Source organism: Megalobrama amblycephala, linkage group LG11, assembly GCF_018812025.1.
Source record: "Megalobrama amblycephala isolate DHTTF-2021 linkage group LG11, ASM1881202v1, whole genome shotgun sequence".
Taxonomy (NCBI): Eukaryota; Metazoa; Chordata; class Actinopteri; order Cypriniformes; family Xenocyprididae; genus Megalobrama; species Megalobrama amblycephala.
In genome coordinates, this window is record NC_063054.1 from 22337611 (window position 1) to 22354600 (window position 16990).

Below are 16990 nucleotides of genomic sequence, written 5' to 3' on the forward strand. Positions count from 1 at the left end.
ACATATTAGCGGTGGGTTTTCCTACCCGGCGGCGACCACCCGTGCCAGATCTTTTAGGTTGAGCTTGACGGAGGGCGTGAGGATGTAAGTGGGGTCCACAGTAGGCTCCATGTCACCCCGACTCAGCCAGTACTCCTCTATCTGTACACACACTCGGTCCTTTGGCTGAGGGATTGGCTGAAGAGAGAAGAGAGGATCATTTTTCTGGCAAAGAACATTTCTAACCAGTTTACAGTCTATCCATTCAAACAAACATTAGAATGGATCAAATTGTCTCACTGAAGCTCTGAACGGATTACCTGTTTCAGACATTTCACATTTCCTCCTAGTATGTACTGACACACCATTTTCTGCACAACGGGGTGAGAGCTGCGATCCAGCTGAGTGAGAAAACTCAGGCAGAAACCCTGCAGAAGATATTAAACATCTCCATAAAAATACTTAACAGTTTGTTTTTAATTTCTTTACACAACACACTGTCAGTAAATAAATAAACACTGGGTATTTGTCGAGGGCCCCAGACCAGTAGAGGGCCCTGATGAGCTACAGAAAACATGAAAGTAGGCCCTGATGAGCTATAGAAAAATATGAGAGCAAATGCATGACCAGGAGAGACTGAAACCCATATGGTGCGGACAGATAGTAAATAAACAAGTTAGTTTGTTGTGTGAACTCAAAAATACAGTGTACTTTGTAGAGCTTTTTTATGATGTACACTGCACTGTGGAAAACACAGTGGCGATGAGTCTTTGATATACAATCTACATCAGACGAGAGCGGTGTGTTGTGACGCGACAAAACTAGATTGCTCAATTATAATCAATCAAGCTGTCTAGATTGCAAGCGTAGCAACATTGCACTCTGCAGTGTATTCAGCAGTATTCATAGTGACGGAAGAGTGACACAGCTAGTTTGTTATGTCATGCTGCTTACTTCCACCGTAGGCACATTGTAAAACATCCATGCTCACTGACTGTCAACTTCATGTGCCTTTACATGAACAGACAAATGTCACTTCAATATGGCTACATGTAACATTTTAACCTTTTACTCGCTATGTTTTGGACCCTCAGGACACTAACAATACAGTCTGGCAGAAACTATGACGAGGACAATCACATTACCTCATAGAGGGATCGTTGGATATTGTGGCAAGGGTCAGAGGCTACGTACTTCAGAGCTCGGCACAGAGTACGCAAACTGTAGTGGGGCTTGTGCCCCGTACCGTCAACTAGTCGAGCGTTAGCCTCCTTACGAACTGCCAAATAAAAACTGGTAGGAAAAAAGGGAAAATTTTGTTAAAAAAAGAACAACACAGAAGAACATCACAATTGTGTTTTTGTACAGCACCTAACCAAAGGTTGCAACACAAGGGATGTACTCTGTATGTGGCATTTTATGCTTTTTATGCTAAGCAACATACAATTGTTAAAGTAAAAAAAGCAATATCACACCGAACACCCGTTTCACACTGCAAGCTTGAGCGGCGCATGAGCAGCGTGTGAGCAGCGCATGAGCGCAACTACATCGTAGCTGCAGAGACGTGCGAATATTCACTGGAAGCGTTTGTACAGTATCACAGCAGCGGCTTGAAGCTACATATAAAGTGAGCATTTCTTTACAAAGAGCTATAAATTTGTTTTTATAAGTTGGTCATTTATAAACTTGATAGTCTTGAAAGTTTATTAACATGGGGAGGTATACAACATTTGATGGAGGCCATGAAAGCCTTGTTTCATCCATTGCTGCACACAAATGAAATAAGCTTTGTGTTTCATATCATCTGCCTCATGCATGTTTACAAGACAGCAAACTCGGTGAAAAAAGTCAGCAAACTCGGGTTTGATTTGGGTATGCTGCAGGCTATATATCTGTCTGTGTAATAACTAAAATAATGTTTATATATCATATTTTCTGGCTAGTTTACTTTAGTTTTTTATAATACACCACACTTGAACCCAAACTGAATAATTAAAAACCAGTTTAAATGGGTAAATCTTCTATAAATATTTTTGATTCTTAATTTTCTTTTCTGTCATACTCAAATTCTTGTTAAAACACACTAGACATGCTTATACTGTACATTTTGAACACTTTTTGTGTGAAATTGTATTTATTTTGTCCATCAAAAGTGTGCTTTCACTTTAATTGAGAAAATGGACTCAACGGCGAAACACCCGCTTCACTGCTGCTCACGCGACATTGGTTAACATGCACGGCGAAAAAAATATGCGCTGCTCACACGCCGCTCACGCTTGCGGTGTGAAACCGGCGTAACATCTGAAACATCCTTAATATTATCAAGAAATGTGAATTTGTTTTATAATGGTTGTGCTATTGGCTACCAGTTTTTTTTTTTTTCATAATACACTAAAATGGGGAAAAAAAGATTATTGGATTATGTTTTACAAGAACATACTAATTTAGTATTTCTACTTCAAAATTTCACTTTTAATTCAATATGTTACTTGCTGTTACTTTGTAATTATTCATGAAATTTACAAGCAGTTACGGAGTGAAAATTGTTGCCAAGCTTTTTTCAAATAAATCATACTCCAGTTTTTTTTCAGTGTATCTGCTGTTATGGATGTAATGGAGACCTACAAAAGAACTGTGGACAAACCTGATGATTCCATGGATGATTCCTCTGGACAGGTTAAGGCCTTTGAGGTAGTCAGAGACCAGGATTCGTAAATCACTCTCACTCTCTAGCTCCTCCACATACAACTCTGTGAACCTGATACATAAACACAAAAACATGTGTTCCCTTCTATAAAAATGTATAAATGTCACTGCATTACATATAGTATCTGCAAACAAACCAGCAAGACATTTACAAAACAGTACATTTTATTGAAGTCAGTTCGCCTGGAGTTCATGCCCCTCTTACCGGTTTCTAATGCCCAGTGGCAAGTTCCTCTTGCCTACGTCAGTGGCTGGGTTCATGCAGGCAAACAGACGGAAGTCTGGGTGACGAACCAGAGGCTCTACACAGAATGACATCATGAAAACAGTAAAGTTACCTCAGAATACATGATGTGGCACTCACATAAAACCATTAATCAACTGCAACACTTATGGGAATAAATAGTAGCATCAAGCACATTTATATATTTCTAAAGTACACTACAAGACAAATAATAGTAAGATAATGCTGTTCTTTTGAAACTTTTATTCATTAAACAACCCTGAAACAAAAATCAGGGTATCAGGGTTCAATATTGATAATAATAAGAAATGTTTCTTGAGCAGCAAATCAGCATATTAGAACAAATTCTGAAGGATCATGTGACACTGAAGACTGGAGTAATGATGCTGAAAATTCAGCTTTGCCATCACATTTTAAAATGTATTCAAATAGAAAACAGTTTTTTTTAAACTGTAATAATATTTCATAATATTACTGTTTTACTGCTTTTTTGAGCAAATAAATGCAGCCTTACAGAGCATATGAGACTTCTTTCAATACATTTAAAAAATCTTTTTAGCCAATTAAACTTGACTTTGTCCAATCAACTAATTACAACTAGCTAAAATGTATTGTATTTTATCCAAAGTGTTTCACAAATACCCTTACTACAACCCCCCTAAAGCAGCCTGGGTTTAAACAAGGTACTACTAGTGCACATAATTACCATTCATACCACTGTAAAATAGCCACATCTTTAAAATAGCAAAAATTAGCACTTTATGGAGGACTCACCCGTATCGCCTCGGTCAAGCAACACTAGTGACCCAGCGCTTCCCTCCAGCAAACCACTCAGACACTCCAGTGTCTCTGCAGCAGCCAGATTAATCTCATCCAACAGAATCCATTCGCCTTTTTTCACAGCCTGGGCTAAAGTTCCCTGTGCAGACACACAGTCAGTCACAACATACAGGAGATAACAAGAGAGAGAAGAGAAAGGAAGAGGTGAAGACAAGTTGGGAAGAGCAGCAATTACCTCTACAAAAGCAAAGACCAAAGCGGATTCACAGGCCCGAATCTGTTCCTGCGTCTGACTGAGTTTCAGAGCCAAAGCCTCCCACTGCTCCTGCAGCAAGGCAGCTATGAGGAAAAACACAAAGAAAAAGACAGAAAAAAAACATTGAAATACATGCAGTACATTCTTTAAAAGTTTTAATAACCTTATTTATACCATGGTCTGTCTGAATACTCGATTCTGATTGGCTGGAAGATACTGTATGTGTTCAAACTATGTAATGCACAGGTAGTTCCAATCAGTTTAATCACTGTTCTATGTTAATGTCAAAATGTTCTATATTAAAATCAAAACAACTTTTATCAATAAAATAGCTTTGCTACATTATATTTCTCAGCAACAAGGTGGTAAACTTCACTGTTAGGTGGTGCCCTAGATTCAAAATTTGAATTTACCTTGGCATAGTTAAATAACAAGAGTTCAGTTCATGGAAAAGACATACATTGAGTTTCAAACTCCATTGCTTTCTCTTTCTTATGTAAATCTCATTTGTTTAAAAGACTTCCGGAAAACACGCGGATGTCAACATAACACCAACTGTTATGTAACAGTTGGGGTGTACGCCCCAATATTTGCATATGCCAGCCCATGTTCCCAACATTATGAAAGGCATTAGACAAGGGCAGCCAGTAACGTCTGGATCTGCACAGGTGAATCAACAGACTAGGTAAGCAAGCAAGAACAACAGCGAAAATGGCAGATGGAGCAATAATAACTGACATGATCCATGATAGCATGATATTTGTAAATTGTCTTTCTAAATGTTTCGTTAGCATGTTGCTAATGTACTGTTAAATGTGTTTAAAGTTACCATCGTTTCTTACTGTATTCACGGAGACAAGAGCCGTCGCTATTTTCATTTTTAAACACTTGCAGTCTGTATAATTCATAAACACAACTTCATTCTTTATAAATCTCTCCAACAGTGTAGCATTAGCCGTTAGCCATGGAGCACAGCCTCAAACTCATAGAGAATCAAATATAAACATCAAAATAAATACTTTACTCACATAATTCGAAGCATGCATACAGCATGCATGACGAACATATTGTAAAGATCCATTTGAGGGTTATATTAGCTTTGTGAACTTTGTAAATGTGCTGTAATATAATCGAGAGCTCGTGTGGCAGGGAGCACGCGAATTAAAGGGGCGGCGCACTGAAAAAAATCAGTGCATAGTTAATGATGCCCCAAAATAGGCAGTTAAAAAAAATTATTTAAAAAAATCTATGGGGTATTTTGAGCTGAAACTTCACAGACACAAAAAGCATTCTTGGGCACCTTTAATACATTATTAGATAACTGCATGATTTGTATATGTACATTTCTGAAATTACATAATTTGGACACAGTCCCCTCTGATAACAGATACTCAGATACACTCTAAATTGTAATGTTTACATGCATTTCCTGTAAAGCTGCTTTGAAACGATATGTATCATGAAAAGCGCTATACAAATAAATGTGAATACAATTGAATAGTAGAGACACTGCACAGACGCAGGTAACTGACACACCTACAAACTCTTGCTCTCTTGACAATTCAAATAATTCACTCAAATAATTGTAATCTTACTGCATACTTTAACTCTGTGTCTGATTTAAAGAGAGCAGAATTCTAGATCTAACGAGTCGTAACTGACGAAAATAACTTAATTTTATCCAAGCTTAAATTTGTCAGTGATGGCAAATGACGATGGTATAAGCGGTATAATCCACAGCCATCTGTGCATTAAAGGTGCAGTATGTAAGAATTCTGCAGTAAAATATCCAAAACCACTAGGCCAGTGTTATATATTTTGTTCACTTCAGTACTTACAATATCCCAAATGTTTGCAACTATTTGTAAATTGTGAGAAAATTTTAATTTTAACCAAGGCTCCGGGACGTGCGAGGAGTCGCCTGTCAATTGCGTCATACCCGCGTTATCCTCGGTTTCCGGTTTTATTTTGTAGAAACCATGGAAACACCAAAGACGCTTTAATATTTACATGTTTTAATAGACAAGGGAACAACTGTTTTGATATATTTATAGACAAACTAATTATTGTTATATAGCTCAACACATTTAGTCTTATTGTTTAAATCTAATTTTCTTGATTTTTTTGCGAGTATCATGCTTTACCTTGCCTCAGAGAAAAACACTATTTTGTGAAGTAGCTAACATAGCATAATAAGATGCAGCTTCATTTTTAGTAACAGTAATACAGCATTTTCTCCATCATACAATATGTTTTATAATTAATTGCATGCCATTTATCAGCACAAGCCATCCAGCATTTAATATGATATTATAAAATCGATCTAGCTTACTGCAGTGTGCAACAAGTGTATCACATTCGCCGAGTGAACGCACAGAGTAACGTACATTATAATATTTTCAACACACTCAACGGACAGAAAATCCTACATATTGCACCTTTAAACGATTTCAAATTAACTTTGCTGCGTGTCGGGTGATTCATTGCCTCCATGTCATGCATTAAAATAATTTATACACACCTAGCTGTGGATTATCCCTAACAACAAAATTTTTACTCAAAAGAAATGAGCAACATAAGAAATTAATTTTAAAAAAGTAATGTAATTTATTTGAACCTTCAGTATTACCATTGGGTTTATCATGTAGTTCCTTGGTTAGTGCTGATTTGCAGACATGATCCATGAGCTTCAGAAGGTCCTGCCAGCGTTTTCCTCTGAAGCAGGTTTGGACATGCCCCAGGAAGGTCAGGTTCTGTTTCCGTGAGTACGTCTGAGAGAAGAGGTCCTCAAATGCTTCCCGCAGGGGCAAAAGAATGAGCCTGTGGTCTACTGGTTTATACCTTCAATCATAACAGATCAAGGTCAGCAATAAACCAAGAGCATTCATCACATTTGTATATTACGTATTTGTAATATCAAATCCTGAATCACTCATCTACTCACCCTCCTAGTAGGTCAGCTGTGTCACTCTGTTGGTTCATGTTGACCACTCTGAGTTTGTGTCCTGTAAGGGTATAGCAGAACAGAGCAGGAATTGAGAATTATGCACAGTGTTAAACCTACTCGCTCAGCGTAGTTTAGGTGTGTTACCTGTCATTCCTGCCAGGTACTGCACAGTAGAGGTCTTGCCTGTGCCCGTCTCCCCGACCAACAGGACAGGCTCCCCTTTAGTGACACACACCGAGAGCTGCTCCAAAAGTACCGAGGATGGCCGTGTGGCAGCAAATGTTTGTCTGTCTCTGTGGGGCAGATACATGTCAAATATGTTGGCTACGACCAGCGTTATTTTAGTATTATTTAATAGCGCATCTCAACTGCTTGATTGCTTGTTACAAATGGTGTTCTGGCATAGAACCTGGAAGTGCTCTCGTCACTTCATAAAATTAAGGTTGAACCACAGCGGTCAAGTCGTTTTAATGATGTCTTTAGTACCTTTCTGGATCTGGAAAGTGGTGGTTAAATTGCCGTCTATAGACAAATCATATTCCTCATGAATTTGAGGGTGAGTAATTAATGACAGAATTTTCATTTTTGGGTGAACTAACCCTTTAACATACCAACACTGGCTAGTACACATTTTAAAATAAAACATAAAACCAGTTTTACAATGAGATCTCTCTGGGATTTCCAAAAATTCTAATAATCACTATCCTTAAATCAAAGTGTTCATACTCATCATGACCAATGAAGGAATCCTGCTAAATTTTCCTCTGGTTTGCTCTAGGCTGTTGTATTCTCTGTCTTAAACAGCACAGTTACCAATCAATGCCGAGTTGACTCAATTTCTCAGCAGGGTGCCTTCCACACAAGGGATAGTGTAGCACAGTGACACCATTTGTAACAGAGTAAATTGAAAGGGGAAGTGCCAGACAGGGACTGTGAAACAGATTATTGGGGATGGCTAATGTTACACTCTGATAATGCAATCTCACATGCTTAGCCACACCGCTTCGCTCTGCTTGCGGAGTAACATCGCACGGCCCACCGTCACCTCCAACTCCGTCACAGTGATCGCGGGCAGGTACATCTGGCAAAAGTGCTGGGCCTGAAATGTCACATTGACAGTATTAAGGTGATGATACACTGGGCAACTTTTTTTAAGCAATGTTGCTTGGGCACTTTCCCTTTGAGAATGGGCAACAAATTTTGATCTAAAATACTAGAAATTTTTTGCCCATTCTCAATGGGAAATTGCCCAAGCAACATTCCCCAGCAACATTGCTCAAAAAGTTGCAGGTTATTGAATATGAAGTGAAATATGATTTTACTTTGTCTCTATATATTATGAAGAAATCATTCACCATTACTATAATGCACACTTTTTGACCAAGGACTTAGTCATTTATGAATGTATCCAACAATACACAAGCTCTCACAACAAGCAATATCCAAGCAATGGAATTTTTTAGAGCAACACAAAACAAGTATTTTACAGCCATTTCTATGAACTCTTCAGGATTTTTAGGATTTTTGTCATTTCAATAAGTTTTCCAGACATGAAAAAAAAAAAAAAAAATCACAGGGAACTGCAAAACTCCCATTTATTTCCAGGTTTTTCGTGCCCATGTAACAGCTTGTGTCAGTAAAGAGATAAGAGTTGTGCAGAGTCCCACCTTCTCTCTGGATATGTTGAGCTTGCTGCCAATGATCTCTGCCATCTTGAGTCTGCTCTCAGATTTAGAGAGCATGGCAGTGAAGCAGTCCAGAGCCTGAAGAAGAAGAAGAAAAAAAACATTAAGCTTATAACAGCACAGCTTTTCAGTATTACTGTTCTTGTTTTCTAAATATTTAAAAAACATATAAACATTTTATTAATAATATGATCCAACAAGCAAAAAAACATAAATAAAGATAGGTGACAGATTAAGGTAACTACAGCCACTCACCTCCAGAAACACATTCTGTGCTGTGGAAGCGCAAGAGCTGTCAAAATTTAAGCAGATTCTCTCGCACCACTTCAGCAAGTCCCTGTTCATTAGTTAAAAAAAACATGTTGTACTACCATGCATTTACAAACAAAACATGGATGCAAAGAAAGTAACTTAAAGGATTAGTTCACTTTCAAATAAAATTTTCTTGATAATTTACTCACCCCCATGTCATCTTCAGTCGAAAAGAAATTAAGGTTTTTGATGAAAACATTCCAGGATTATTCTCCTTACAGTGGACTTCAATGGACTCCACTGTTGAAGGTCAAAATGACAGTTTCAGTGCAGCTTCAAAGGGCTTTAAACGATACCAGACGAGGAATAAGGGTCTTATCTAGCGAAACGATCTGTCATTTTCGAAAAAAATGTAAATGTATATGCTTTATATAAACAAATGATCGCCTTCCAAGTGGTTCCTCCAAAACCGCACTTTCGTATTCTTTAAAAAGCTTATGCTGTATGTCCTACGACTTCCCTATTCAACATACGGAACGAACGCAGCGCCAGTTCCATTTTTGTCCGTAAGTAGAATAGGGAAGTTGGAGGACATACAGCGTAAGCTTTTTGAAGAATACGAAAGTGCGGTTTTGGCGGAACCACTTGGAAGGCGATCATTTGTTTATATAAAGCATATACATTTACATTTTTTTCGAAAATGACCGAACGTTTCGCTGGATAGGACCCTTATTCCTCGTCTGGTATCATTTAAAGCCCTTTGAAGCTGCACTGAAACTGTAATTTTGACCTTCAACCGTCTGGAGGACATTGAAGTCCAGTATAAGGAGAATAATCGTGGAATGTTTTCATCAAAAACCTTAATTTCTTTTCGACTGAAGAAAGAAAGACATGAACATCTTGGATGACATGGAGGTGAGTAAATTATCGGGAAAATTTTATTTGAAAGTGAACTAATCCTTTAGGAATTCACATTTAGATCATTTACAACCATAAATATCAAATTAATTATTCATATTTACAGTACCATTCAAACGTTTGAGGTCAGTAAGATTAAAAAAAAAAAAAAAAAAAAAAATGAATACTTCTATTCAGTGAGGATACATTAAATTGATGAAAAGTAATAGACATATATAATATAACAAAACACTTCTATTTCAAATAAATGTTTTATTTCTTTTGAACTTTCTATTCTATTAGCTATGCCATTCACAGAAATAAATTACATTTTAAAATATAATAAATGCAAATAAATGCAGCCATGGTGAACCATTTCTTTTTTACTTCCAATTGAAATCACACAGGCCAAAACATTGTTATGGGGCATGACCACAGGAAGACTGGCTGCTCAAATTGTATTTCACCCAGGGTCTCTACAAAGACCCCCATGCCAGTAGGGGATTGAGGGAGGAAGTGGAAGTGTATTGATTGGAAACAGCAGGGTCTCCACACTATTGAATCTCTCCTCACAGAACAGCCCTCTATATATGACATACTTTCAGAGATTTAAAATGAAGGCATATTTTTGGCTACCCATTTAATTTAATATAAACACTTGCAAATACTGCTCCTGTTGTTTTAGTAGTAACACCAAAAAAAGAAAAAAAAAAGCTTAAAACAAAATAACAATTTGCAAAGTTAAATTTATCAAACCGTACCATGCTTTGAATATGTACAGGTGAAAAAAAAAAAATCATAAAATAAAAACAAACAACCCCCTCAACCATCTACAAGACAGGTATGACACTGTATGTCAGTGTGTGGTATCTATTATACAAAGCTAGTTACGTAAATGATTTGCCCTGGCTCGAATCTCATACTGAGTCTCTGGATGGGGTCCACAGAGGGGACAGAGAGATCAATGTATCATTGACTGCAGCAGGGTCCAGTGGAAAGCTGATGAACAGCCTGAGGCCGACTACACAATGGGCACAGACTGATACATCACAACTCTAATGCAACAATGGAGTAAGGGCTTTAATGTAGCGTCACTGCTTTGGTTGAACTATTTGTTACATGTAGAGGCCCGAAATGACACTCATCATTTATCGATGAGTCTATGGTGTCATTTCTCAATGCAGGGATTTTTGGAAATGCCCATGGGCATTATAAAACAAACTGCACAAATTAAATTCTGACCTGATAATTAACTATTTAGAGAAAGGTTCAAATTGGCATGAAATGGTATGGAAACCTGCAGTACATAGATTCGTATATTATATCATTACGCTATTAGTTTTTACATTAAATTATAACGTTAGACACAGGAATAATTTCGCATGTAATAAAAGAGTGTATGACGTTACCTCAGTGATAGGCCTCTGCCCTCCAGTGATGTGATGTTTTCATCTGATATGCTCTGGGCTGCACTAGGACCCTGAGGGCTGGAACTGATCAGATGTCTGTCACCTGTTAGCTGGCAGTATATGTCCAAAAGACGCTCCACCACCACTGCCAGGTTAGGGTACCTCTTCATTAGGACCTGAACAGAGAAAAAAAAATGTAGAAACTGAATACAAAAAGAAAAATGTCATCAAAAAATTTATTTCATTGTAAAGGCATAGCTTGCCTGTTTAAGTTCCTCTCTGCTCATGTTGCCAATCTGCAGTTTACTCCAGTATTTGTCCAGAAGTGCAGCATGGGTACTCTGCGGTCGATGCCAAGCACCTCCGCTGTAAAATGTCCTGAATATAATGATTTTAATAATTACATTTAGTTTAGAAATAATTGTATTATATTATATTATATTATATTATATTATATTATATTATATTATATTATATTATATTATATTATATAGACATACACACACACACAAATTATTTTACCTTCGTGTTGCAAAAAACTGGAATGCTGGGGCCATCTGAATACAGTCCTCACGTCCTGGAATTGTCAGTTTCTTGTTCTCCATAAGAGGGAGCAGAACTGATATCTACAGAGGAAATTACATAAGCATGTTTAAATGTGGACTGATCTTGTAAATATGAACCACACCATTTACTCAACTAAATATATCTAAATATATATATATATATATATATATTAGTAAAAAAAATTGTTTCTATCTATAGTTCAATTTGGCCAAACATATATAGTTAATTAACATCAAAATATTTCAACAACATTTTCAATGAAAAAAAAAAGTATTGTTTGGTTTATTGTCACTAACAGACTGTAATTCTGCACTATTTAGTTTACGCATAGTGTACCTGAATACATGCAGCAGCAAACGACAAATGCCACAAATCTGCAATAACTCAGTAATAAAAAAATCTTTGCCCACACTTTATGGACTTTGACAGTCCTAACAGAAAAATTTCTATGAAAGATTGTTTGTTTTTGTAGATTTACCACATACCACATCCAAAGGAGCATGATCAATATCCTCCAGCAGAATCCAATAACCTTTTGAGACTGCCTGGGTCAGGGATCCCGGCTGCCACACAAACTTTCCAGGAACATCTGTGCAGCGGTACATTCCCAGCAACATCTACAGAAAATAGAGGCATGAAAAATATATATAGAAAAAGTGCTTCACAGCAGGTAAATTAAAAATATGGTAAAACTAGAAGCAGCAAAGTGTAAATAATGGAAAGAATATTCAAAAATTATAAAGTCAGACAGATCTCACCTTACTGTCGGTCTGATCTCCGAGCTGAACTGTAAGGATGTCAGGGGCTTTAACATGCCCTGTGACAGCAGCTAGATATTCAACAAGAGCAGTTTTTCCACACCCAATTGGCCCTTCCAAAAGAATGGGTTTCTGGGAGGCCACAGCCATGGCAAGTCGCCGTAGATTTTGACACGTTGAATCCACCAGCACCAAATTCCTTAAACTTGTCTGATAATGACAGATGTAGTGACATTACAATACATACAATATTCTCCCATAATATTATATTATATCTGGTTTTTAATAAGCGTAATATTGTCTTTTTGAATGACTGTCTTGCCTGTTCATCCTGTCGTGGCATCCGTCTAGGTAGAATCACCCCACACACCACAGTAACGCTCTGCGTCAGGTCTTCTGTCACCACCTGACCACGGGTGACCTTATTAACCCTCTCTTTTCGCCATATTGCTGAGCCCTGATTGGCCAAAACCAGAGCCTTTTCTACTTCCAGCTGCTGTGTCTCCTCAAGTGACCTACAAAGATGTGATATTGTAATTTTGTTTAAGAGTTAATGCTAGCGAGTAACTTTTGAACAACTAGAAAAAACACCTTAAAATAAAAGATATCCAAACTTACTTCATTTTCAAATGCAGAATCTCTTCACTTGAAAGAACCTTCCTCAAAAATATTGTTTTCTGGTTGTCTGTCATGTGGGACACCAGGGCAAGGCACTGGGCAGTGTAGCTTTAACAAAAACACAGAAAAATTTAGCAAAGATGTATATACAAATTCTAGTGATTTTGTGGACTTGTGAGAGCCTGTGATTGATGTGCTAATTGCAGTACCTTCTGACCATGACGTCACTTGTGAGAAGTTGTGAAACACAGGCACTCCAGTCCCACAGGACACGGAACTTCTCACAATCGCTTTGGAGGAAGCGGAGGGTGGCCCCCATCAGGTCCCGTAGTTTCATCCGTCTGGGCCCATACTGAATGGAGGCAGCCTCTTCACTGGTGAAGAAGAGCCTCTGAAATACTGGAGGAGAGCGGCTGAAATACCTTGTTGCAAACCTGTGAAAAAACAATTCAAACTTGGTCATGACATGCTAGACTTTTGTTCTGAATTGGTTATTATATAACATCATCTGTTATTCATCATCTCACACTTTTTAACTAATTAATTTCCATGATCTCTTCAAATAAGATTTATGTTTTTAAAATCATTCAAACTCAAACCAATATGCTAACAAATAATTTACACTAATGAATTGGTTTAACAGATGTGAAAGGTTGAAAAGAACTGACTCAAAACAAATAAACTGGCTATTCACAAATAAACAAATACACACAAATGCAATATCCAGCCAATAAAATATTTTCAAGAATAGCATACTTTAAGGAATTGCAACTCCCATGACTTTTCCCAATTGAATTATCTCCATTAATTTTCATTGTTTTAAACTGACCTGATATTTCAGGTTTTCCAAGACCAATGGGAACCCTGCTGTGAATAAATTCTGAAGGATCACTTACGCTTGAGCATCTGGACTGATGTTGAGAAGTTTGCTTAGAGCCACACACAAGCGCTCGTGGAGGTCATGATTCAGCCTGACGTCTACTTTGATCCTCTCAGCATTCCTCTCCAACAGGTCCAGGATCAGTGGTCGTAAGTGACGAGCGATGAGGAGAGTGTGTTCCTTCTCCAACAGGAGCTGCGCAAGACATTCCAATATGCACTGCCTGTCCTGCTGGCTCCATATCTACAAGCAGAACAATTTATGCCAGTCAAAATGAATAAATTAAGTAAACATAAAGAGAAAATGTAATAACAATAATATTGAAGTATCCCAATGGAATCAAACAAAAATCTAAAAAGATCTTGCTGAATATATTCCAACAAATCTTTTTCCATTCTTGTTAAAGGTGCACTATGTAAGATTTTCTGTCCGCTAGAGGTCGTTAGAGGACTATTCTAAACAAAGGCGTAGCTTGATGACGCCAAGTTTGAGCGCGGAATGTGGTCTTCACATCGCCGGTGGAAAACAATTGGGATAGGACTCGGGAAGAAATCATGTTCATGGATGCGATTATTAACATTACTGTAGTATGAAGCAGAGCAGGACAGAGTGTTGTGGGAGCTGAATGAGGCCGCTGGAGTGATTGCGCAACACGCCTTACGAGCAGCAGAACTTTTATTATGTCACAGTCACCGGCGCTGCTTCCGTTTTTCCGGTCATGAGTATGAGGTAACGCAGCTCTGTTTATCATATTAGATACATTTGAGTGTGTTGAAAATGTTATAACGTTACTCTGCGAGTCGCTCGGTGGCTGCTGTGAGCACACTGCAGTAAGCTGGATTGATTTTAGAATATCATATTAAATGCTGGATGGCTTGTGCTGATAAATGGCATGCAATTAATTTTAAAATATATTGTATGATGGAGAAAATGCTGTATTACTGTTACTAAAAATAAAGCTGCATCTGATTATGCTATGTTAGCTACTTGACAAAATAGTGTTTTTCTCTGAGGCAAGGTAAAGCATGGTACTCACAAAAAACCAAGAAAATTAGATTTAAACAATAAGACTAATCGTGTTGAGCTATATAACAATAATTAGTTTTCTGTCTACAAATATATCAAAACAGTTGTTCCCTTGTCTATTAAAACTGGAAACCGAGGGTTAACGCGAGTATGATGCAATTGACAGGCGACTCCTCACACCTCCCAGAGCCTTGGTTAAAATTGCAATTTTCTCACGATTTACAAATAGTTGTAAACATTTGGGATATTGTAAGTACTGAAGAGACCAAAAAAATACATAACACTGGTCTAGTGGATTTTGGATATTTTACTGCAAAATTCTTACATATTGCACCTTTAATTCATAGATATCTACTTTTTTATTGAAAAAATGTCTAATAATAATGATGATGATGATATAATAAACAGGATGAGTAACGGGTGTTTTAAAATACTGAAATATTCTCTACTAAATTAATTCTAATGTCTTACAGAAATATTTTATCTTATTAGTAATCATCATCATATCCTTATTGGAAATACCCACTTTTGGATTGGTTCCAAACTATGATAGATATTCAAGCATGAATTTATAACCTGGTTTACGTTCACATCAATGTAAGGGAATACTGATGAAACTAAGGTAATCAGTGCCTCTTGTATATCTGTCAAAATAATAGAGTGGCAGCATGCTTCAACAACTCAAACTACTGAAACTATGTTGCAACAGGACCAAAATAATCTATTGTGCTCGAAAACAACACTGGTTTCCCAAATAGACTAATATACAGAACACTTAAATTTTTAACTAATGAACTAATTCAAACTAATGAATTTCAATCATTACATCTGTATAAACAACCAATGGAGCAGCATGTGTACTACAGAAACGTGGGACAGTGTGGTGTGACACACACGCTGTACTCTGCATGTGTTAAACAGATGAAAGCGTCTTATAACGGTCTTATAAAGTGCTCGGGCCATGCAGTCTCACCTGTTTTGAGAGATACTTGCTGAGTTCGTTGTGACTTTTCTCGATATGTCTTGAGATTGCACCCAGAGATGTCAGGCTCAACTCCAGGTTTTCCATTCTATCATTTGTCGTGAATATAGGGATTTCCGACGATGTCTCTTCGGATGATAAAGGCTTTAATATTCCAAGTACTTTACGTGATGGCAACTATAAGACTCATCACTCGCTTTGCTGTCCAGGTTGTACACAACACAGCGAGCACGTTCCCGTCAGTATTAAAATCCCTGTCCACATGTGAGTAAATGAAGAGCACTTCCGGGTCATTCGACTGTGTCTCGCGGAGCTCGCGCTGACACGCTCTCTGTGCTGCAAACTCACAGCTTTTGTGAGAGGATTTTGTATGAAAACGCTTCAGTAATTTCGACTAAATATGTTATTTTGGGCTCCACTGTTCTTAAGCCTGTGTGTATCTTACAGCTGTATGTAATTTCCATTAATCCTCTAAATGTAAATGGATTTCATCAAATGTGGTCAATCAACAACACAGAGCTGTGTTTTAGAAACATTTATAAGACACAAAAAAGTAAGGTTGTAATTTCGTCTATAAGATAACTGTAGTCAATGTTTGAAATAAGGGCAATGAATATTATTATATGGAACATGTTTCGTACAGTTCGATGTAAGCTTTAAAATGTATTATCTTTACAGTCTGTATAATATTTGGCAAATAATGAACCATAATAACAACGACCATAAGAGTTTAAAGGAAAAAAAATATTATTTTACCGAATTATTTACTGTTACACTTTCTGTTAAGAATAATATGTGATACTTAAAATGTACAAGTCTTCTATTCTCATATTAAAACCCCGGAACAAACGACTTTCATTAAAGTAATAACTAATAACCCAGTATTAAAGTAATAACCCAGCATAAATTAATTACTGAACAAATGAGCATTCCATTATTTTGTCATTTGCTTACAAAACCTGAAATTTAGCTAAGATAAAATGAACAAAGTTACATAATAAACA

At 37.2% G+C, this 16990-nt stretch overlaps 1 protein-coding gene across 2 annotated transcripts in view; it reads right to left on the minus strand.

Annotated features, from left to right (window-relative positions):
• Window positions 1–16274, minus strand: part of mdn1 (midasin AAA ATPase 1) — a 65212-nt gene extending 48938 nt beyond the window's left edge. For both annotated transcript variants that reach the window (XM_048206751.1, XM_048206750.1), the window contains exons 1-23: window positions 15978–16274; window positions 13995–14221; window positions 13308–13532; window positions 13099–13206; window positions 12803–12995; window positions 12481–12690; window positions 12208–12339; window positions 11678–11781; window positions 11419–11533; window positions 11156–11331; window positions 8853–8934; window positions 8580–8675; window positions 7899–8011; window positions 7057–7205; window positions 6910–6970; window positions 6595–6806; window positions 3945–4048; window positions 3704–3848; window positions 2891–2987; window positions 2624–2737; window positions 1125–1272; window positions 300–407; window positions 26–177 (exon numbers count right to left, since the gene is read on the minus strand). In XM_048206751.1, coding sequence (XP_048062708.1) covers window positions 26–177; window positions 300–407; window positions 1125–1272; window positions 2624–2737; window positions 2891–2987; window positions 3704–3848; window positions 3945–4048; window positions 6595–6806; window positions 6910–6970; window positions 7057–7205; window positions 7899–8011; window positions 8580–8675; window positions 8853–8934; window positions 11156–11331; window positions 11419–11533; window positions 11678–11781; window positions 12208–12339; window positions 12481–12690; window positions 12803–12995; window positions 13099–13206; window positions 13308–13532; window positions 13995–14221; window positions 15978–16073 — 3167 coding nt within the window. In that variant the 5' untranslated portion in view covers window positions 16074–16274. The remainder of the gene's footprint in view (window positions 1–25; window positions 178–299; window positions 408–1124; window positions 1273–2623; window positions 2738–2890; window positions 2988–3703; window positions 3849–3944; window positions 4049–6594; window positions 6807–6909; window positions 6971–7056; window positions 7206–7898; window positions 8012–8579; window positions 8676–8852; window positions 8935–11155; window positions 11332–11418; window positions 11534–11677; window positions 11782–12207; window positions 12340–12480; window positions 12691–12802; window positions 12996–13098; window positions 13207–13307; window positions 13533–13994; window positions 14222–15977) is intronic.
• Between the last annotated feature and the right edge of the window lie 716 nt (window positions 16275–16990).